Genomic DNA, 24,254 nt, shown 5'->3' with positions numbered 1-24,254 from the left:
AATAAATGTTTATAGACTCTCAATTAATTTGGGAAATTTGGACACGAGATCTCAACCTGTGATTATGGTTCCTGCCTTTGGGACAAATTTCCCAAAAAACTGAGTAAGGATGAGTTTGGACACTTAATCTAATTAATTTCTTTTACGTTATGTTAGTTTAGGCATCTCTCTCTTTTTCTTCTTTAGCTGTTAGTGTGATGGTGACCTGAATTTCAACAGTGCATCACTGCATTGTCCTTTATGTAGTTTTTTCCAAAAAGTCATTAAACTTTTTGATCTGTTTTTGCTGATGTGAGATAAAAATTCAATTATACTTCCAATTTTATCTGTGCATTTATTTAGCTTAACCTATAAATTTAGACTTTTCTTATATTTGATGAAATAAACTTTTATTTTTTTACTCTTATTATGTGATTTATCTTATTGTAGTTAACATCATCTCATCTATGAGAAGTAACGTGCTCTTGGGGCCCCCCTACTGGCTGTGGGCCCTGCACAGCAGCTCACTTTGCTTGTGCCTTGGGCTAGCTCTGGTAAAAAGGCAAACAGAGACATTTTCTTTAAGAAACCATTTCAAATGTTTATTTAACATGTCAAAGAAGGGGAACACACTCATAAATTGAAAAAAAAAGGGCTTGCAATTATTGGCCAGGACTAGAACTGAAAACTTCATACTAACATTAATTAGGTTTTGGCTAAAAAGAAAATGTTTTTGTCTCCTTTTTGCTTTTATAAAGAAACTTTATGTACATTGGTTCTTTTATACAAGAGGTTCATTGGATAAATGCATCAAAGAAAACAAAACAAAACAAACAAACAAACAAACAAACAAAAAAAAGAACCCAGTTCTGCAGTAAACTTTACAAAAAATACATTTTGTTTTCATTGAGAGATGTAGAAAAGGAGGCGGTCAAATATTGACCAATAATATTTCTTCCTTTTCGTCATTTAGAAAAAAAGTTGTTCTAATACCTATTCTTAAAGGAAAGCAATATACAGCACAAGTAATTAAAAGAAAAGAAAACACATTTTGCAAATTCATTCGGTTGGTTTGGTGACCAGGGAGAGCGGCTGCGACTGGAACAGGGAATGATGGGAGTGAAGGGCCGCCTGATGGAAGGGGGATGGCGGGGAGAGCATGGAGGGGTGCAGGGAGGTGAAGGGGATTGGCCGGGTGAGGATGGGTGTGCTTGACTGGCTTCCCAAAGTACCAACGGGGATGGCGATGGAAGGCTGGGAGGAGGAGGAGGAAGAGGAGGAAGAAGAGGAGGACGAGGAGGATGCAGAGCCAGAGGCCTTCCCGGGTACAGAGAAGTGGTGGTGGTGCATTCGTCCCTCCGGTTTGGTGGTGAGCGACAGCGGCTGAGCCTGTTCGGAGTGAGTGGGAGCCGGGGCGGCAGGGGAGGCGAGGGCGGCGGAGGGCGTGGCCGGCGAGTCCAGCATGCTCCCGTGAGACGACGCCGGGCTGTCGCACATCTTTTCTGAGGGCAAGTACTGCACGCACTGTTTCTTGCTCCTTATTGAGAAGTCTGCGATGCGAGGAAACAAAGCCGATTGAGAGAGAGCCAAATTATCAACCCGCTCATTTCGCGTGCCACAAGGCCGCGGCTGACTGAAGCAAATGAGAAATTGTTTTAAAAAGCAAAAACAAAAACACAAACAAGATGTGAAAGTTTTGAAACGTGACATTTCTCAAATCAACCGGTCACCACATCACAACGAGGCGAGCAAAAGAGGATGTTACTGCTCATTCAGATGATATGCTTGTATGATTTAAAAAAAGGAACATGACACAAAATGTACGGAGAAAAAAATGTGCACTGAGGGGTGGAGGACTTATGCGTGTTATTTCTGGCCATTTACTGTTGCTGTGCTATAAAACATACCTGCCACTATTAGCACTGAACCTCATAAGCTGCTTGTCAAAGCATAAAAGCAGGAAAGACATTAGTAAGTGCAACGAAATAAACGAACATAATCGAAGAGATGCTCCGTTTCAGGTCAAACGTAAAGTTTGCTGCATTACAAATAAAGAACCAGATCCCCTCTCAATTGTTTGACAAGAAAAGAAAGAAAACAAACACAGGCAGTCAGGAAGAAGAAAGGCCTCTTACCCTCTGGTTTTGAGTCTGGCTTGTTCTCTCTCTTCCTCTTTTTCCGCTTTCCCTGCGCAGATACAACAATGCTGTTAAAAACTGTTTCTCACAGCGGAAGTAAAACCACCTCAACAACTCTGGCTCACGAGATCAAAAGTGCACACACTAAAATTAACCAATACAGTCATACCGGCCTGAAACCGGCAGGGCTTGCACTCATTTTGATACCTTCTCCTACTCAAGCGAGATCAGATGTGGGGAAATGCGTTACTCACGTAGTTGTCTCGTGCCGACCAGCCAGGATAGAGCTGAGAGTGCAGTTGCCTTTCCTTCCTGGCCAGCTCGTAGTATTTGGCCTGCTCCTCTCTGGACAGCGAGTGCCACTGCAGACACACATCCACACTTTCATAAGTAAGGTGGCGGGAGCGGGAAGAGGGGAAGGATCGAACGCACTGAGCGTTTTTATCGCAACGTACTTCTAATTGGCCGTTTATAGACAAATTAGTACATTAGTTAAATTATGTGTAATAATTGATAAAGGTGGCAACTATTGAATACGTAACGAAAAAGGAGCAAAAAAAAGGGCAAGAAATCTACAATAATTATAGTGAACCAAACTGGTGGCCTATTCAAAGGGTTTCTTATTGTCAATACGTGACCATATGTAAAATACTCTCAAGACCTCCTCAACCGTACTGTTAGAATTCATGCTAAATCATTATATAGATAGAGATGAATCATTAACTTTCTGAGTGCCCTGGTGAACACTGTTTGCAGGATAATGTGGAAGTAGAAAGGACTACAGGCGAGACAGATACTTCTCACAATGTTTCTGATAGTTTATAAAAAAAATTTAAGAATTGTCCAAAAGCCAAGAAGGAGTCAAGGAAAGCTTCAGAACATCTGGAATAACCAAAAATATAGTAGGTCAAAAGAAAACACCTGTGGTTTTGGCCTCTATGCACGACCAGTGCACAAGACTCCACTGCTGAAGGTAAAGCATTTTTTTAATAAGTAACTTTATTGGAAACTAACATAAGGTAATATAGTTACTATCTTCTAGCTAAATATATATGAAAAGCAATTTAAATACAGGTTAACTAGATGAGAAGGAGGAAAGACAATTACAGAAAAGTCTAAATTTAACACCTCGTTAGCACATTAATTTCTTAACACTTTTCCTCCTCGGTCCTGACCCAACAAATTTAGAGGTTCAAACGGGGAGATCCCGCAGTTCAATTTATTCTGAAAAGAGGCTGAAGCTTGTGTTAAAGAACATTTGTACAACAAAATGTAGCACTGTAATTTGTTTAATTAAATATAGTTGGAAAAGTCAAGTTTGGGGAAGAAAAGGCACAGCAGATAAACCTAAAAACACGCGGCGTGACCGTCATGGTGTGACCGTCATGGTGTGACCGTCATGGTGTGACCGTCATGGTGTGACCGTCATGGTGTGACCGTCATGGTGTGGGCCTACTGTTCGACATGTGGTCCTGACAGACATTTTATGGATTTACTAGATCTAATCTATTCAGAAATGTGGATTACTTAGTTACTGTTTCAGGTGGGAGTTTCATGTAAATAGCCAACATTGAAACATATTTAGGGTGAGAAAAGTCAACATGTTAGATGTGTTTTTCCCCACACTAGCCTCAAATCAACATTCATGTCGATGTCGGTGCTTCTTACCCGTCTCCCGAGGATCTGGTTAATCGCAGCGCTCTCTTTCAGAGTGCACTCTGCGACTACCTTGGCCCTCATTTCCTTCATGTACAGCATGAAAGCGTTGAGCGGCTTTTTGATGTGAGGCTTCTTGTCCTCCTCTTTCTTGGAAGGAACGGGAGACTTCCTGCTGGTCGAAAACAATACAAAGATTCTGTCGGTGATGTCTGAATGCCGGGGCGGTACTGCTTGCGATCAACGTTTATTTGCTCTTACGCATGCATGGAGGGGCTGATGTTGTCGCCGCTGGGTTCCTGCTTGATGGCTGGAGAGACGATGGCAGGATGGGGGATGCCGGTCTGGTGGAGCCCGTGCGGAGGAGGGGTCACCATGTGAGGGGAGAAACGGCTGGACACCAAGCTGGGAAGGCGAAAAGAGGCAACGTTTTAACAGCCGGGCTTTAACAGGGAGCCTCTGTCGACTTGACGAGAAAAGGTTCGGCTCGTTTGGCAGATTACAGCGCTGTCTTGCCCTCTGGGTAAATTTACGGAGCCCGCTGCCTCTGTCTAGACTAAATTCATACACACAAAGAGTACCTTACTTTCTCTCTCTTTCTCGTTTTTTTTTTTTTTTTTTTGTTCAAATAAAGACTTCTTCAAAAGCCCTTTTATTCACCAACGGCTGAAGGAAAGTGGAGTGTGGTGTTGCCATAGTGACGGCATGGCCGTGACACCTGAAACCTTTCTCCTCACCACCTTCCAGACCACGGAGAGTGTTCAGAAAGCCTTCTGCACACAACTCCTTTACAAAGTGGCCCTCTCCATTTCCAGTTGTGAGTGCAAAGGAGCATTGCGTTTGAGAAAGGGCAACATTCAGCTCCATGAGCCTGGATCATAGCCATACAGATTTAAGCAGACGTCTTGATGCCATTTAGTGAGTCAATGGGGTGAGCAACAAATAAGCTCCTCCTCCAATTTAATTAGAACAAGACTGATTTTTATTTGTTTGTTCCAATGGCAAGGAAAATATGTTGTGACATTGAAAGGTCAACACCGTGGCTGGATCTGTTAAAAAAAAAAAAAAAAGAGATGAACCGAGAAATCAGAGCATTTTCTGCTTGCGCAGTGTCAGCTTCACCAACTAAAAACCATGACAAAATATTCTGTCAACTTTCTATTTTCACGTTGAAAAACTAGTTAATTGGGGGAATATTATATCAGTGTCAATAAAAAAAAAATCACGGAAAAATGACTCAACAAAAATGTAGATAGTCAAAATGACTGAAATGACTTCAGATGACTAAAATGTGATTAAAAGTAGCTAATATTATAACCAAAAAATCAAAATGTGCTGTCATACTGAGTATGACAAGTCCAAAAAATGACCAGTCAGTCAGAAAATTAAAGTGCAATTAGTGAGTAAATTATACCTATTCTAACAGGTTAGGCTAACATCATTTGCTATTCAGTGTGGAAGAAAGCTGAGTATAGAAAACTCGGAGCAAGGTATCATCAGTATCAGTGGTGTGTGTAAAAATAAAATCAGAAGAAAATAGGCTATTTAAAAGGAAACAGAGAAGCTGAGCATAAAATGGCTCTTTTTTTACTCTCTTGAGCTTTCTAACCTCTTTTCATGAAAATGACGGATTTGAATATGTTAGTCTAGTGGAAATCCCAGAGTTAAGGGACGGAAACTTTCTCAAACATAAATGGCCGTTTTTAGTCACAAAAGCTAAACAAATTAACCGCTAAAAAAAATCTGTAAAAGAGCTTAAAATGTCTGAAGCAAAGAAGTGAGTTTATTTATGGTTTCTGCTCCTAAAATCTATAGTAAATGATGGTCCACAGCAAAAAGGCTTGGAAAAAAAATTTTCTGAAATGAGAAAACATGAAAGTTGACTGAATCTGCTGAAATCTCTATCAGCACATTGAAGCCTTTTAAAACTGGAGGTACGGAAACCTGCCACAAAAGAGTGATCAATGCACCTCGAGGAAAAATCGAAGAAGAAACCAAGAGCATTTATCGATACATCTGCCTGTCTGGTGTCTCTTGTTGCTGACACAAAAGGAAGTTCGCTGGTAGAAAGAAGTGAAAGCTTCAGGTTAGTCGAGTCAAACGCCAGATATAAGGCCTGCTGAGCTGCATTTTAAGAGGGATTTGATGCAGAAACACTCCCTACCAAACAAATTAGGGAATCACAAAAGAACAATGCAGAGGTTTGTTGACGTCACTGTGTTTCAGGGCTGATGCAGCTGGATGCAAGTCAGTGATTTGAAACTAAACAATACGTACTTAGTTAACATATTTTTATTTGAATGTGTCAGAAGAGCTTCAATTGGTTCATTGTTCGAATGAACAATCTAGGTTGGGTGACTAAAAAAAACGTATAAATGCTAATTTTTTGTGTCATGATCATCTCATGTCAAACTTAAATGTTTGTGTGGAGTAGAACTGAAAGAAAATTGGTGCTTTATTTATACTAAATAATGTTCCATTTTACACTTAAGTATCAAAGAACAAACCCAATCAATTGTTAAATCAGCAGAGAAAAGTTGCGTTTTTTTTTATTCTGGCAATATAAACTGCATCAACAAGCGGGTGTTGACCTCCTTGTGAGAATGGACCCATCAAATCATACTAAAGTTTTTAAAGCCCCTTTTAGATTTCAAAGCCACTACCAATTTCTTCTTTCCCTACTACAACTTCTCTATGTCCTGCTGCTCCAACAGTTTAAAGTCATTTTAATGAGTTGCCAGAGAATGTCCATGCATTGCCTCAACCGGCTGCTGCACACTGCCAGACAGCTGGCTGTAAAAAGGCATGCAAGGCATGCACGTATCTTATTTCTCCATAACTTACGACAGAGGCAAATTTGGCTGCTTGAAAATATTTCTGGTCACGTAAAACCTGGATGGCAGAAACTATAGCAACACCACCCATCTCTCTTTCTGAGAGATGGTGTTTTAAGGCTGGGGAAGACAGATATTTGAAGCAGAGATGCTGTCTGTAGAAGAGAAGGAAGTCTGACCTATTACCCAGCTAACAGGCTGTTTGTAACTTTTACTCTACAAAGATCAGAGGGGCGAAACAGCACAATGTTCTGCGGAATAGGCACTTTTACTCGTAAACTATTACCATTTCTCAATTAAGTGTGTGCATCCAAATTAAAGGAACCACAAATAGCAGCAGCAATGATGTCTTTTTTTTTCTTTTTTAGATAACAGCAAGACCTCCTCATACCGTTTTTGGAGGAATACCTCAATATGTTGGCTTTTTTACACCAGATTTCAGTTAGAATTTTTACAAATATATTCCGAAACATCTTTGAAATACTATGCAAATAAAAAAAATAATAAAACAATAGGAACCTGTTTTCCTAATAAAATTCATAAATAAATAAATTCCGACAATTTTTCATGACATTTAATTTATTTCCAAGTTTCAGCTATGCTACATCGATGTGTGAGGCAGCAGTAGAAAAGGTAAACCTAAAGCATTTGTCACTTTCATGACATGTCGTGAATGTTGTGAGTATATATCTGGATAGAGATGCACAAGCTATTGATCACAGAGAGCCCTCTGAATATTTCATCTCATACTAACACCGGAAGCCTCGTTACAAATCTTTCCAATTTTGACAGAGAGCCTGAGAGTTTAGTCTGATGGGACATGTGGGTTCAGATAAGCTTTGATTTGTCCTAATCGATTCCCAGCCCTTTCATCTCTGCTTTACTAGTGTGTATGTGGGGGTGCGCAGGGGTGTGTGTGAGTGTGTGTGAAGTGGCTCAGAACACCGGCCTGACCACAGAAGTTTAGCTCAGAAAAAGAAGACAGGAGAGGAGCGCTGAATGCCAATAATGTGCTCACTCTGTTTAAGAAGCTGAGCCTGACTCTCAGAGTTATAGCTCTCATCCCTCTGTGGACCCGACACCCGAGCCTGCTCCTGATCTGACGTCTTATCCAAGTAGAAGAATGTTATTAAGTGTTGCTTTAGATCCCAAATTTATGCGGCTAACAGTCATCGAGTCGCTTCTCTTCTAAATAGCACGTTCTCCAACAATCTTGCGGCGTGAACAGTGCGACTTTAGGACTACACTCCAGTCGTTTCTTTTGTTACAGTCTGGCAAAGAGAGCAGGGGGAAATGTGATTACAGCACGTCACAGAAGCAGCACGTATTAAATGTCCCCCGCCCCTCGGGAAGGTGGTCGTGTTGCCGAACATGATCCACTCACCTGGACATGGACGCATTCATGGCCAACGCCGGATAAGGGTGACGGAATCCCCCTGGAGGGATGGAGTACATGGGCTGGCCCTGCCTGCAAGACAAGAATCAGGGAGAGAGTGAGTGAAAAATATAAAAGCTCCGGTATGAGGTGGATCAAACACAGCTGACAGCTAACCCAGCAGCACTAATCCTGCTCTCATCAACTCAAATCCCCTGCTCGCGGAGCGGGACCGTTGCAATCGATTAGCAGGACCGTAGAAAAACCCATAAATGTTGAGAGATTCCGCCAGATATTTTCATTATCATATAGTGCAACTGGACTTGAGCGATGTCACATTAAATTTGGCTGCACAGCACTGATTGAACTGTTGCAAGTTATGAAGCAGTGCACATTCATAAAGAAAATTCCAAAAGAGAGACACAACACTTTGTCAAAACGTTTCATGCTAGTATAATTTTTAAGTAGCCTGATAAACAAAATGTTTAGAAAGTCTTCTAATGAAAAAAAAACAAGAAACATCGAGGCAGAGCAGGTAGAATTGGTCAGTTTTCAGCTTGATTCCCCCAAACGACTGGAACCTCAAAAATATAACAGTGCTACCAGGTCACCATGGGAACAACATCCTTTGGTGTGGACGCTTTTACTGAGTGAGAAAAATTCAAAGCCACTTATTTCCAGCCAAAGCGATGTGTTTAAATAAAATCAGAGGAAGCACACAAAGGCAAGAAGCTATTTAAAAGGATAAATTATGTTAGGTTGCAAGAGAGAACAAGGATAACAGGAAGGCTCCACAATGTCCAAGAAATGTGCTCTTTTATACATCTGATCATCCAACCTCTCTGTCATGAAATATTCTGTATTTCAAAATATTTACAGCCTTTTGGAAATGTATATTCTCAGAAAAAAACACAATAGTGCTATTCATGCTAATTGCTAATATCGCTCAACTCCATGGCAAAGATGGCTTGAATTATAATCACTTTATCTTTGGTTTGATAGGACTGCTCTCTCACACACGTGTCATAATGTCATCTCTGCAAATACAGACGTTTACTGGCTACTCAGGACATGAAGGTATCAAAGCAGATCTTAAAGAGAAGTAGAGGATCAGCCAAATCTGCATCTTTGTGTTTCTAGTATGCATCCAAATATATGTGTTATCTTTTATAATATAGGACACTCACTGTTGCATGAACCAGCTGAGAGGATGTGCAATCGAGCCGACAGCACCAGGAGACAGAGGGTAGTACGGAGAGAGTTCTGATGGATGAGGTGTTCGAGGAATACCTGCAGGGACAAAATAAAAAAAGAAATTATTTTAAAAAACAGCGCACATGTACCTATTTCTATTTTGGTAATATCTGACATTTCATATTCAGTCAATTCATCTGCTATATCACATGAAGTTCCCAGATATGTTCGCAGCACAAATATATGCTGCTTTTAATAAAAGTTTAACACAATGGTTATATTTTCATGTTCAGCACATGAAAATATGCTGAACATGTGCATATGTTGCACATGTCTGCTGTGCAGACTGTCAGCAGACACTACTGACGGGTCTGCAAATATAGAAGACTTTATATAATGTTGTCCACAAGAGGTGAATGAAGTGAGTTTCATTCATGTCCTTGTTTTCAAGATGGTGCACAGGCTGAGTGATAAGTCCCACCCGAGTCAAGTCCGCATACATTGTGGTTCTCCCACAGCTTTGGAAGGGTGTTTTTCTAATTTACCCATATCCACCCAGCACTGTTTCCCATCCTTACCAAACCTGTGGGAACAAACCCTAAACAAGCAACCGTGTTCTTAAAGAAAAAGATGTCCTGAGTCGTTAATAAACGGACCTAAAAAAACTCTGCATTGTGAAGCTGCACAGTGAGTAGGCAGATGCAGTGGAAACTCTGAGAGGACATAATAGTGGGATTAAGATGTATACATGTCTAAATAATGGGAATAAAATCAGCCCACTCAACAGCACCTAATTCAATCATTGCTTACTCTGATTATCCAACCTTATTTCATGCTCAAAATGGCAGAACCTTCATTGGGTTAATACTGGAACATCGCTGTAACTGTAGCAAGTGTCTGCTTCTAAAACCACTACAACATGAAGCTTTACTGAACGGCTCAGTAAAGACATTCGTTCAATAAACACAACATTACAGCTTTGATTGGCATTTTTACTTAAGCAGGAACTTAAAAATCTGGGATTTTTTATTTAAGGTTCTGGTGAAAAGTTACAAATAGTTGAGATACTACCAGCAGTGGATAACTCTCATAATAGATACGTCTCTAATCTTAATGAAAATGAAGGTACTTGGTGCTGGAGGTTAAAGATAAGGGCTAATCTAAATAAAACCAAAACAAAAGTGGACTTGTATTATCGTAAAAGAAAACATTTGATCTTGTGAGCACTGTCATAACACGTATTGCAAACACTTTTTATGAACCTTTAAACCAATGGAGAATTATTTTCACTAAAACCAATGCTTATTTATACAGGAAATTGAGGTAGGAGGCGGTGCACCAACAATGACCTTCCTGTCTGAAACACGTACTGCTAATGGAACACAGTAAAAGTTTTGGGTCAGAGTTGCACTCAGATTACCCATAAGCTTCAGCTTCCAGCACCACTTATACTCAGTTCATATACGAAATGATAACGCTATAAATGTTACGTAAAGCAGGTTACATCATGAGCAGTTCTCCTGGCGCATAACTTTGAAAACAAAGCTCCCTTTAGAAATCATGAACTTGAAGTCTACAGCACGAGGCGATTATCTTACCTGTCTTTGGATCGAGGATCTCAGGTGAGAGGTGTGATGGAGGCGTGCCGGGAGAGAAGTGTTCATTGCTGTAGGTGATGAGGGGCGTCAGCGGGTGGACGTGGTGGGCATGCTGTACCACGGGAACTTTATTGGACTGAAACAGGAGATGCAAAGACAGAAAAGTAAGCAACAAACATCTCACCAGGCAAAAGCCAGTACCCAAAGTATGCTAAAGTTTTGGAAAAAAAAGTTCCTTCCTATTATTTCTATGGCTTGAAAAGCTTTCAAGGAGATGCCAGGAAAGACACAGGAGGTTTCTTTGACTGCATGGAGCACATAAGTGTAGAAAAGCCCTATAATGCCTGTCTCCAACTGTTGCATTTCAGCTGGCTTAAAAACAGCTACAACACTTTTTCCCTTAATTCTTCCTCAGGGAAAATAGATTGAAACATTTTCAGTTCCAAAAACATTTTATTTAATTTGTGGGACAATAATCAGAAGCGCCTTCGATCGCTTTTATTAAGCTACTGTTTTAAAACTGCGAGCAGCGGTGCACACCTGGGCAAGCAGCACAATTAATTTACCAGTTAATATGAACATGCCATGCTTGAACTGTTTTCTTAAAAAGCAAGAAAGATAAAAGGGTTTTATATTCTGTATATCTGAGTGGAGCATAGAGCAACAAAGTGCTGCCCTTTCCCCACCTGTTGCTGTACACTGCATACTAGCTGGCTGAAGAAAATTCCAACATGGCAAACAGAAGCGGGTTAAAACTTGTGTTACTAAAGAAGTGTATGAAGAAAGAAGAAGAAGAAGAATTACTTTATTCACCCCAGCAGGGAAATTATTTCGCAGTTACAGCAAGAATTTTTTATACACAGATTAACACACACACGACGGGAGCTGCGTCTGCAGGCAGCCAGCTGAGCCGGCGCCATTTTTGAAGGAGGACATGCGGCAAAGGTTTAATATTACTGTTTAATATTACTGTGCAATATTAAACACCTGAAACTAACCTACACTTTTGCTTTAATCTATGTTACAAAATCAAAAATAATATTCAATTCAAATGCATTTCCATAACAATATTAAAACTCAAAGAAGATAAAAAGCATCATATAAAATATTCCAATTAAAAATATTGGATAAGCTATGAGTAAATAACATAAAACATTTGTTACACAGTTGATAGGGCAGAAGTTGTTAATCAAAGATAATTAGATCATGTAATACAATTTTGATTGAGTCACTTATAACCATGATACTGTGAAGCTGGGGCATTTCAACTTAACAATGTCAGACCATAAGGATCTCATGGCTGCTTCTCACATGCAACATTCAGGTGCAACCTTCGCACAGAAAGACACATTTGACTTTAATTTGAGCCCCCTTTTGTTTTGCTGTTTTATATGTGAAAAAAGGATAGCATGCCTGTAACTGTAACAAACAAAAGAAATGCGCAGATTGAATGGGACATCGCTTTTAAATGCCTCCCTTGGTAAACATCACAGTTTATGCGTGTGACTGGCCCTGTGATGCAATCTGGCCCGGCACCAAGGAGCATTAAAAAGCCTCGCAGACACATGCCAGGATCATTACGATCATTTAGTTGAGGAGAGAACTGTTTGTTCAGTCCAAAAAGGAAAAACAACAGTGCCACCGAGTCAGAAAAGTTGCGCCAGCCAACCACAAACAAACACAATCACGATAAGGTAAACTGGATCCCTATAAACATTGCAGAGACATCATCTCCCGCAGTGTCTGAATGCAATCCGCTACCAGGAGGGGGTTATAAACGTTACTAATGGTGGAAATCCACTTAAAATTCTGTATAGCCTCAGATATTTGCTGAGGTTTAATGATGAAACCTGCTTTTGCTTGCAGCGAGTGTCTTTTCGAAGGAAGTACAGCTCCCCGCCGAGATCTGATCGGCATTACGGCTACGACGGGAACGATGAAGACAATAATAATAACAAGCGTCTCTGCTTTCATTAGGCAGAGCTCAGCCCAGCAGCCATTTCCCCTGGCTGCCCGGCTGAATAGACCACTTGTTGGCTCAACTTGTCACATGGGAGGGTCAAGGGGTGGGAGGGGAGAAAGGAGTCTTGTTCCTCCAGGCTAACCTTTCTTCAATATCCTTCCCCACCCCCTTCTCAACCTCTGTCTCTCCCCAACGTGGTCTGCTGGGGAACAAGGTTTGCATTGAGGCTTCTGTACTCTCTTTTACTTCATGCTGCTCAGGATTGTTCCAAATCTTTAATTTTATATTATTGCATTCTTTGGAGATAAAACTTTTTGCTCCTTTTAGATCTTTTTTAAAGTTGGATTGTTGGAAACATTTGCTGCTGTTTAAACATGGCTGTGAATAAGTACATTTTCTGTTTTTGCTGTTTTGATGACAGACCATCAAACTCATTTCAATATCAAACATTGCTTTACTTGAATCAGAAATGATCTCTGAACCTCATTTGTTGGTTATGCGCAAGAAATGGGCTTGAAAATCCTCAAAAGATAATGCATGACACCCTGATCTAAAAAATTAAGAATGCCAAAGGAGAATGGACAGGGTCACATCAGAGCAACAGCTAAAGCTCTCCAAGCCTCACTTGTCTTTGGTGGGACATTGTAGAAAGAATGCGGCACATTTCCTATAAACTTACACATCATTTCAGAAAAAGTACCTGTAACATGGTGGTAGTGTGATACTGCGGATGACCCGACCAAATATTCTGCTCTCTAGCAGGATATCCTGAAGACGAATATATCCGACCCTCAGTTCATGACCTTGAGCTCACGCTCACCTGGGCTATGCAGCAGGACAATGCAGCAAGTCAATCTCTGAATGGCTCAAAAAACAACGTTGCGGTTCTGGAGAGGTCTAGTTAAAGTTTGAACTTAAATCCTATCAGATTCTTTTGGAATGAGCCTAAACAAAAACTATTCAATACCCCCAAATTAGTGTGACTGAAGTGAAATGATACTGTGAAGACGATGGGGTCAAAGTTATTAACAGAGAAAATGCAAAAGATTCACAAGACTTTGGGCTTAAGGGGCAATTACTTTTCCACATTTTTGGGTTTTTTTTTCATTTAATAAATTAAATCAGTGTTCGAAAACTGCATTTTGCATTCACTCAGGTTATATAAAGTTTGTTTCAAAGTCTGAAAATGTGACACAAAACTTTAAGAAGAAGGAATTTGAGGACAAAACAGCTTTTAATGGCACTTATATTAAGATGACTTGGATCTGGAATTTTATGGACTTTGTGGACTTTAAGGCTATAAAATAAAAATAACTTGCTCAGGGCACATTTGATAAGAAGATCAGAGACAGACTTGATAAAAGTCAATTTCAGAAAATGCAGCTAACTTACTGGGTTCAAATCCCCGCTCCCACACGTCATGTATATTTAAGTTGTGCTTTGTTGTTCCACTTCATGTACAATACGCCTGGATTTTCCCTGTGTTGCAAAGGCTTGTCTGAGACCTCCAGACCTAAGTGCCAACACATTTTGGGAAGCAGTTCAGTGAGAATTTCAAATGATCCCCATTAATAATTCATATCCTGGAATACATGATTCGTTGCGCTCTAAACACAAGTTTTCAAGGCACCAGTTTCAACTTGGTGCTGACTTTTGGTTCAGCAGTCCCAGGCAACCTGTTCGAAGGCTTACCCCGACTGACGATTTCTCAATAAAGGTGGTGTCTAAGCCCTTCATGAGAAGAATTTGATGTAAATCAATCAATGTTGACTAATTAAGCTAATTAAACTTATTAAGCTTTCTAACACTCTCAAATCATGAATTATGACTCGCTGCTATTGAAAAACTGTCCTAATTATTCAAACTGAAATGCATCAATGCCTTCTTTGACTCAGTGCAAGTACCGAGGTTATATTCCTTTAGCCCATGACAGATTCATATGTCTGGTTTCACAATCCTCATGGAAAGCGTAATCTAAAAACCACAAGGAACATAAACTATGTTTTAAACGTAAACATCGACATGATAGAGCGGATACTAGACAGTATCAGCACTGGCAGATGGAAATCACGCTCTTTACACAGGCGTGCTTGTTGTAGGACATAAATCTCAAGTTAGAGACGCAGAAACACTCAGACCAGCTCTTAGGGAGTGACCTCACATAGACACAGGAAGGTTTAAAGGGGAAAAACACAACAGATAGCAGCTGAAGAAGTGTATGGAGAGACTCTTGTCTCTTCTGAGGGCTTAAAGCTAAAAAAGGCAGAGGTGGCAGTACCTTGCCTGGCTGTCCAACTTGGACCAGAGCTAAGAAAAGCACAGTCCTTGGTCAAAAGTGGGTGGAAGGGTGGATTTCATTCAAGCAAACATGTTTTTGGATCCTGAACATCTGAATTGAATTACTAGGCAAACAGCCGACGGGGGAAGAGAGCTTAGAACAAACTGAATAACCCCGCAGCTTTGTGTGTCTTTATGCTCGGCGATTCTGGGTGGGAGGCTCAGAGGCCTTTCAAAACTCCAGGAAAGACAGGGTGAAAAGAATGCCTGGCATGCTGAGAAATCCAAGCCCTGTTTGTCAACGCCAACAGGAAGCGGACGTGAGGGGAGACTGACCGTGTCATATGTCTTTAAAATCAACCACTCCAAAAAACTCTGCTATTCATCACGGGCGATGTGCGCTTTACGCGCCGGTCATCGCCTCTGAAAAGGTCAGCGGCATTATAATTCTAGGTTAGAATAATACGGCACAAAGCAGCGTCAGGTTACTGGAGTGAAAATCCCCAAGAGGTTATGAAATAATTTAGAAAAGGCACCAAAAGTGAGACCGTTATTATGTGGAGGAAAAAAAACGCAGAGGGATTGTAAATATTTGAAAATAGTAGGTATATAATGAGATTATGTTTCATTGACGCACCAAGGGGTCTGTATGTGATTCTCAAGCATGATAATCCTGAGTAAGAAATACCACGGCATCAGTGTATTATGGTATTTATATAAACATTTTAAAGCATGATGTATAAGATGATTTACACTTACATTTCTTTTGAATTATTCTAACTGTAAATAAAACAATATATTCATTATTATTGCATAAAAAATATTGCCAAATGGAGTTATTTTCTTTATCTTTAAAGATTGTTAACAATCTTTCTCTCTCCCTCTGTGTATGTATATATATATATATATATATATATATATATATATATATATATATATATATATATATATATATATATATATATATATATATATATATATATATATATATATATATTTTGTGAACCATATAATTTCTTGCTGCATAATATTTTGGTCTATAAGCTCAGGCCGATCCTGCAGTGGCCTCCATAACAAACGTGCCACTTGCCATCTTTAGTATTTCGTGACAGGAGGTGTTCCAAAATATCCCAAACATGTTGCGAGTGAAATGTGCATTAATCCTCAAAATATGACCTCTATGTCTACGTTATAACTGTAAACCCCAGATATTTAAATGAGATATTCAAGGGATTGTATCCTGTTGTTTCTTTGCTTGATACTCTTATTTTGAAGACAGAGAGGAAGTAGTTAAGAAGTTGTCCTCTGGAGTTGACAGAGATAGCTAATAAGTTATGGAAACATTCAAGAAGCCGCCATCACCTTTTAATTTTTAGATTCCAGACAGAAAAGAAAGATACAGTAAGAGAGTGATGGATGAGATACAAATGATTTGTGAAGCCTTGTATTTCTGCGACTCGCTCACTGTTACTCAACCAAACATTGGCTGCTAAAGTAAAGATGCTAACAGTTAACGCCCGGTGTTTTCGATAAAGTTCTACTGAATTTGATTGTCTACATTTTGAATAATGAAACGAGGCAAAAAAGAAAGCCGTTTTAAATGGACAGAATTAGAAAAGCATAAAAATAACAAAATATGGACAAGTTTGACCTGGACATGAATAATGTCCATACTGATTCCAGATTCTGTGAAATACACTTAGTGATCTTAGTCTCCTTGTTAAACTAACAAAAAACAAAATCTCATTTTGTCTAGTTCTGGTGAAACCAATACCTACAAAACCAATATTTCCCATCAAGCTAATCCTACAATGTAAAATGCCTCCATCGAGTTTTAAGCTGTATGTTGCGTAGAGTAACACAGTGCTGCCCCTCCCCCACGTGTTGTTGAATACTGGCAGTCAGCTGGCTGAAAGGAGAGAACTATGCTCTTCTGCTGGTTACAAGAAGAAATAATTTGGCTGTTTGGAGACATTTCCAGTAGCAAAAAAACCACAGTCATGTTTGGAAACTAATGGAGCACCACCCGCCATTTATTATTAAGCTGTTGCTCTCTTAAAAGGGAATCAGTGTGGCTGTTCTTTACAAAAAATAAATAAATGTGACAGTGAGAGATATAGTAGGTTATTTGATTTAAATTTTTATCAAATATAGTGATACTGTATGCTGCAATATTTCCAGAATCTCACCATACGTTGGTATTTTCTTGCAAACCCACCTCTTATAAAAAAAAGTATCTTGTATAATCTGAGTCTGCTGCCCCAGTGAAACTGACAGGAATCAAAGCGCCTGTTCCCTAACACTCTTCTGCAGAGGATCTTGTCTCTGCAGCAGCCCAGCAGGACCGCAGACCTCAGATCAGTATTCAGTTCAGCCCTCCTGAAGTCTTTGATTTCATGATGGATCCCGGGTGTTCACTGGCTAATGCAAAATAAGAAATATTCTCACTGGACCCCCCTCTTCCCAAGTCAAAGGTTCTGTTAGGGCAAAAATTGGGTTGAAAGTGAGCACATTTTCATTATTTAATTTAATCTGGCTCGGCTAATTCTAAGGGATTAAATAAAAGCTTTATTTGAAATCTCTGCTTAAAAATGTCACTCGGTCCCGAGAGCTTGAGACTGAGGAGAGGCACACACACACACACACACACACAAAAAGAAAGTATCTCTGGAATGCTGCTCTGAACCTTGGCTCCTGAGTTCATTTAAACATTTCTGCGACTAAGTGACACGGTGCGCTGACAGGACGCGGCTCCTCCGCGCCCCGATGGCTCCAGACGCTGGGACAATATTAAAAAAGCAAAGAGGGGGATTCTTCTGCCCCTGTCAGGTGTCGATCAGGCCTTATCCGAGCACCATGTCAGACACTCTGGTCTTCTATCTCATTAGAGACTCACAGCTTCCTTTAATCCACAATAACAGCATAAGGCGGTGCAGTCCATAATGAGACACGGAGTAGATCTTGCGGACAAATTGGCAGCGAGTGACCTCAGAAAGCAAAGTATGCGGCCCTGACATCGTCATCCCAGTGCTGTGATAATGACTGGAGCTGTACTTTAAGGAAGATGAGTATTACACTACATCTTCACCTCTTTTTTTCACTCTATCCTTACTCCTCAGTCCAGCATGGTCACTGCTGGTGGGCTGACAAGTTCTCCCCTCCACCCCATACACACACACACACACACACACACACACACAAAATTCATTCTGCATCACCTGGCCCTGGAGCGGCTTTGATGGATTATTCATGGAAACACACTGGACCCGGCAGAAGATACGGGTCTAGGTCCTGGGTGTCTGTGCGAATACGAGGACAAAACAAGTTCCCGTATGCATGGCAGGACGAGGCGCGCTCACGGAAAAGCTCATTCCTGTCCTCCCAGTCCTCCCAGCTCACCTTCACCACTGGCAAAAGCAATACCAACTGCATGCTAAACAAACCTGTCTGTTGAATAATTGAAGAACTCGGGCCGGGCTCAGGCTCAGATTAGCATACGGGCCTTATGGGCCCAATCTGCACAGCGACAAGGCGGCGTGGCGTGTCCGTGGACGTTTTGTGTCCGCTGAGTGTTTAGTTCTTTTTCTCACAGCGTTTCTTTTGTTTAACCCATTTATTAATCTAATGAACTTCCTGTATCACTCTGCCATTTAAAAATAAAAACAACCCACATGGGTAGCCTGCTATAAGAATGGCTGACATGTCGATAGGCAGTGAGATACACTCACTCCTGCATGCAGGTCTCTGCAGATAAACCAAACCTCGCCCGGCCACTGTGACATAAAAAAAAAATAATTCAACAATAGTAGATTTTACACACGCTCGACTGCAGGGGAGCAGGTCAGATTCAGGAGTCCCTGCTCCCTTCTCCGTGGCTCCTCCTGGCCCTGGGCATTAATCCCTGGCCCCCTGTGTGTACCCATCCATTCCCCCTGCTCTCATTAGTGCAGTGTTGGGGGCCTGGGGAGTCTGCAGGCCTGGGGAGGCAGCCTGCTGCTCTCCTCCCATTCCCCCCCTCCCTGTCTCTCCCTCTTTCCCTCTCTATCTCTTCCTCTCTGTGGCTGGAGTAATGAGCACATAATCATCCTGGCTCCCTGACAGCAGCAGCACACCAGCGGGGCATGTGGGCACCTAGCCCAGAGATGGAAGGGGGGGTAAAGGACACTGGGGGTGTCATACTCTCCAACCTCTGTGGCCAGTGTACACTACAACCAGAATTAGAGCTTTTTATCCCGCATTAGACGAGGTCTCCTAATCACCGGTCACTGAATACTGCAGAGAAATTTTCTATTTTAATTCACCAGATTAAAACGGTTAGCTTCCCTACGTTTTTACGCCTTGGTATGAGAAAAGTGTCACATGACAACTGAGACGATCGTGTTATCTCACAGTCCTCTGCACATTTGCATGACAAGACTTTATCTCCACTTCAACAGGTTCTACTTTTCCAGAAGACTCTTCTATCAATTTCGGACTGGAAAACATTCATCTAGTTAAGTAATAGGCTGCACAGTGAAGGTCCTGGGTTTGATTCCCGGCCCGGAGTCTTTCTGCACGGAGTTTGCATGTTCTCCCTGTGCATGTGTGGGTTCTCTCCGAGTACTCCGGCTTCCTCCCACAGTCCTGTTAGGTTAATTGGTCTCTCTAAATTCTCCCTAGGTGTGAGTGTGTGTGTGTGTGTGTGTGTGCATGGTTGTTTGTCCTGTCTGTCTCTGTGTTGCCCTGCGACAGACTGGCGACCTGTCTAGAGTGAACCCTGCCTCTCGCCCGGAACGTTAGCTGGAGATAGGCACCAGCACCCTTCTTGTCCCCACTAGGGACAAGGGTGCTAGAAAATGGATGGATGGGATGGATAGTTAAGTAATATATTTATAACATCCACACTGTGATATTTTGTCATTAGCTAAAATAACAGTGAAACCCCGTTTCACAGTAAATGCTCTAACACACAGCATCATACTTTTTTTTATGCCGTTCTGAAATCTTTTTATATTACCGTTCTCAAAGGAAATGGATATGAGCTAAATTCAATTTCGACCAGTCGACAAGTGAATTGGCCACACAATTCAGATTGTGCCAACTCTAACTATAATATATATTATACTTTTTTCTTCTTTTTTTTTTACTTTTCTAAAAGCAAACCCCAGACTTTCTTAGAGTTTTTCAGGACTGGATGGAGCCCATGTGTTCCTGAGCGGTTTGGATAAAAAAAGATACTTTTGAGTTGCAACTTACTTCCACAAAATTCCCCACTGGTGATGAAATGGCTAAAGAGCAAAATGCCTCTTCAAATGGCATGCAGAATCCTGACAGCTTTGGAAAAACATTCCTACAATAAAACAGTTTGGTTCCTTTCATTCTCGTTCTTCTACACTGCTGCCCTTCTGTACTGAATTTTCTGGTTAGAAGACACCGAGGATATTAAAGTAGCAGCAAGGGATTTAAAAAGAAGTAAGCTGTAGCTGAGATTTAAACCAGTTTATGTTTTGGATTCTGATCTAATTGTTGTTTTTCAATCATTTTTTCTGTTCTGTTTTGTTTTCCTGTAACGTGGATGTACATATTTCATTATATGTCGACTAAATGCTCAAAAAATAAAAAAGATAAAACAAAGACCATGCAACAATTACAACAGGGTCACCACCAGGTCAGTGTTTATTCCAATAAAATATCCTAATTGGTTTGCATTGAGATATAAATGATTGCTGGGTTCCCATGTTCCACTCACAATTTCCCATTGACGGGTCTCAATGAAGACTTTGTAATATTCATCTCTGCAATCAAGAGAATAAACCGCAAACTCAGCAAGCACAAGTAGTGAGAACATGGAGGGCCAAAGGGCTGACTCACAGTCGCTCTCTCTCTCTCTCTCTGTCTCTCTGCTTCTTTCTCTTTTTTTATGAAAGAGACATAGAGTGAATTTGCATTAAAATAACTTCCCGGAGTAGAAAAGCAGCCTGATATAATCGCACAGGTGAGACGTCAGCTAGATGTTCTCTAGGCTCAATGTTATCGCACATTTCCAATCCAAAAACACACGTCCCTCAGCGAGCGCCACAAACCAAACAGGTCCGCTGAGGCCCCGCATTGTCTAACTGGAGCGAGACAGCGTGATGACTCGCTCACACCTGTGTGGGAAAGTTCAAGAATGGCAAGGCGCATCAGGCTCTGGAGATTTATGGGGGAGGCTGAGTTATTGCGGTGAAGACAGACAGTCTTCCCAGCAGCTGGCCTGCGGGCGCAGTAACGGGTGGCGCTGGGAAGCTCGGAAGAATTGGGGAACACTGGGCCATAACTTCATTACTGTACATAACCATATTACGGTTATAGTTTGATTAAAGCATTTTGTACCCCCCCCCCCCTCTCCACGGTAAACGGATTTCCCCAATAAGTTTACATGATTTGTTCGATAATTGGGTTAATGTTCTGAGCAGTGTTGGCTGCAGGAAGCGTCTTGTCAGAGCCGTAAATATGAGAAGCTGAATGGTGGCAGAAGTTAGCTGGTGTATGAAGTTCCACCATGCTGCTGCTGCTTTATTTTTTTATCCCCCATGACGCCAAATTACAACTCATTTCAGAATCAAACCCTTGCAGAATGTATTTGTGCCTGAGGTGCACGTTGAAGTCTTCATGAGTAACTCAAAATGTTTTGTTAATGTTTTGGGTTTGTTTTCCTTTTCGGTTTCCTGTTTGGATTAGTCGTACTTGTTAAAGTCTGTACTTACTAAATGCCCTGGTGTCGGAGAACGAGAATCTTTTATTCCTGCAGAGCCGGGAACGTCCAAGAGAGGCCATTTCATCTGCAGGTACTGTCGGGAAGAGAAAGGCGGTCGAATTTAACAGAAAAGCCATAAACGCATTAATTGAATTACATCCACACCTATAAAATCGTTAAAAAAAAACTAATAAAAAACCTGGCTAAACAGATTCAAATAAAGGCAGGAAGCAGAGACTTCAAGTGGATACTCATTCACTAGCAATGTATTTATTTGGAATTTTAAGAGATAAAAAACACAAAGTAGTGGATAACAGGGAAGTGGAAAGACAACGGTTTCTGAAATCTCACAAAAAAATTTTGACTTTATAGTATTTTCAGCATTCATTCAGACCATCCAAGATTCCTTGTCTCTCCTGAAGAAAATAATCATCAAAACATTATGCTGCCATGCTTGATGGCATTGTTAGATTTCCTCAACAGATAGCATTTTGCATGTAGACCAAGCTAGTTGTATATGACTTGTGGCGAACTAGACTTCTTCTATCCTTCTGTCAACAGTAGCTTTCTTCCTGCCAATCTTCCATTAAGGACGTATTTAAGGAGGGGACAACTAATGGTTGTCCTGTCAACAGATTGTCCCATCTGAGCTGAGGATCTTCGCAGATCCTCCAGAATTAACAGGGGCCTTATGGCTGCTCCCTGATTAATGCTCTCTTTGTCTGTCTTGTTAGTTTAGGTGGACCACCACAGATCAGCGTCCCCTGAGATGTTCAGCACCTGGGATATTGTTTTACCACCTAACTTTTGCTCTAACGTTCTCTATTCCTGTCCTGCCTGCTGAGTTCTTGGACTTCATGATGCTGATTGTTCACTAATGTTCTCCACCAAACCTTTAAGGTCTTCACAGAAGGATTTAACCAACAGATTGCATTATATTTTATTTAGGGGTATCAGAGCAAAGGATAGATGGAGGGCTAAATGTAAATGTATGCCACACGTTCGTGATTTTACTAAAAAATTTTCTAAATCTTTCTAAAAAATTATAAAAATATGCATTGTTTTCCTTCAACTTCACAATAACGCGCTATTGTGTCCGAATCTGTCACCTAAAACCAAAACAAAATCGCAAACTACATCAAGAGGAATGAATACTTATGGAAAACTATGTGATTCTGAGAGTCAAAATGTCTCTAAAAATTGCTCATCTACGAATTTGTGCCTCATCTCCTCCATGAGAAATGACAAGAATGGTGTCAAACCCCCAGAGGCCTCCGGCAAACACCTGTACAAGACCAACATGGCTGCTGGAGTCAAGACAGGGAGTTTCTGGCACGGAGGAGAGCAGGAAGACTGATGTGAACGCGGCGGACTGGTGAGCGACTGTGAAATTGCAGTTTGTCAAGGAAAAACAAGAGGCCAGCTGTGGGCGCCCATTGCTGCCGGGGTGGGAAGAGACAGCTGGAAGGAAGCCCCATCTACAGATCTACGAGACGCTGAGCTGTTCGCTCTCCGACTGTCCGGCTGTCCGATTCATTTGGCCCTTTGACCCGAACGCAGCCCCTCCTCCTTCCCCCATTATCGTCATAATTCACACATGTGTGAAAGCCATCATAAAGAGCTGTCTGTCTGCTGCTTCTCCCTCATTTTGTCACTTGTCACAAAAAGTTTTACAACTGCCGGTCCAATCAGGAGAGTTGGCCCTTAAGGTCCGTAGTCGCTGAGCGACCATAGTAAAACTCTGAACGAGAAAGAAAATGTTTTTTTGTTGTTGTTTTTTTTGTATTTATTGCTTTGTGGAACAAGTTGAGCTTTGTTTGCTTTCATCTGTTGTGTCCTTTAGTAGTGACGATAGCCTGAATCCATAACTCCAAAAGCACAGCAAACATCTGGTTTATGAATCAGTTCACACACCGGATAGAGCAGATTGTAGGCATGCGGATTCTCTCTCTGGTACAATTTCAAATTAATTAAAAAACGATATTTGACATGACGTGTTAGTGTAATCCTGGGAAAGAAGGAAGAAAGAAAAGAAAGAAAACAATGAGAGAAGTAGAGAACGAAGGAAGGAAAGAGAGAGATATGGGTTAATTGATGAAAACAGGGTCCATCTTTTTAAATAAAAGATGGATGCACATCTTTTATATCAAATAATTATGATTTGCTGTCTTATTGGAGCAACTTTACAAATGCAGATATTTACCAGGTGGACAATTAGATGGCGTCTTCAGAGGAAAAAAACATTTTAAAATCATACTTTTTTGTTTCTATACTTGTCAAGATCTGATAAATATTTTTATGCGTTTCATGCATGTAGGAAACCTCATTATGGAGTCTTGTCGTTGCAGTTTATGCAGGATTGTACATGTGAATTCCTCTGCATAGACAGTTTGACCCCCACCCTTTGCGAACATCTGATAAATGATAACAGAAAGTACACAGCATTCGACTCTTGGAAGAAAAAAAAATTGAAAGGCAAATCTCGCTTAAGAATCTATGTGTAGCTTTGTCTTCTTTTCACAGGC

The 24,254-nt window shown here is 40.9% G+C and overlaps 1 protein-coding gene across 5 annotated transcripts in view; it reads right to left on the bottom strand.

Annotated features, from left to right (window-relative positions):
- Positions 1-554: 554 nt before the first annotated feature.
- Positions 555-24,254, bottom strand: part of LOC102234111 (transcription factor 7-like 1-A) — a 46,515-nt gene continuing 22,815 nt past the window's right edge. The window contains exons 4-13 of one of the 5 annotated variants that reach the window (XM_023343710.1): positions 21,740-21,823; positions 10,775-10,910; positions 9,170-9,272; positions 7,992-8,075; positions 4,035-4,178; positions 3,786-3,948; positions 2,372-2,479; positions 2,115-2,166; positions 1,887-1,915; positions 1,439-1,529 (exon numbers count right to left, since the gene is read on the bottom strand). In XM_023343710.1, coding sequence (XP_023199478.1) covers positions 1,896-1,915; positions 2,115-2,166; positions 2,372-2,479; positions 3,786-3,948; positions 4,035-4,178; positions 7,992-8,075; positions 9,170-9,272; positions 10,775-10,910; positions 21,740-21,823 — 894 coding nt within the window. In that variant the 3' untranslated portion in view covers positions 1,439-1,529; positions 1,887-1,895. Of the gene's footprint in view, positions 1,530-1,886; positions 1,916-2,114; positions 2,167-2,371; positions 2,480-3,785; positions 3,949-4,034; positions 4,179-7,991; positions 8,076-9,169; positions 9,273-10,774; positions 10,911-21,739; positions 21,824-24,254 lie in introns of all 5 variants that reach the window. The other 4 variants (XM_023343706.1, XM_023343708.1, XM_023343709.1 and 1 more) reach the window with 4 other exon arrangements.

Source organism: Xiphophorus maculatus, chromosome 12, assembly GCF_002775205.1.
Source record: "Xiphophorus maculatus strain JP 163 A chromosome 12, X_maculatus-5.0-male, whole genome shotgun sequence".
In the NCBI taxonomy this organism is placed as follows: Eukaryota; Metazoa; Chordata; class Actinopteri; order Cyprinodontiformes; family Poeciliidae; genus Xiphophorus; species Xiphophorus maculatus.
Note: the sequence above shows the minus strand (reverse complement) of the source record. Positions and strands in the feature narration are given on the sequence as shown.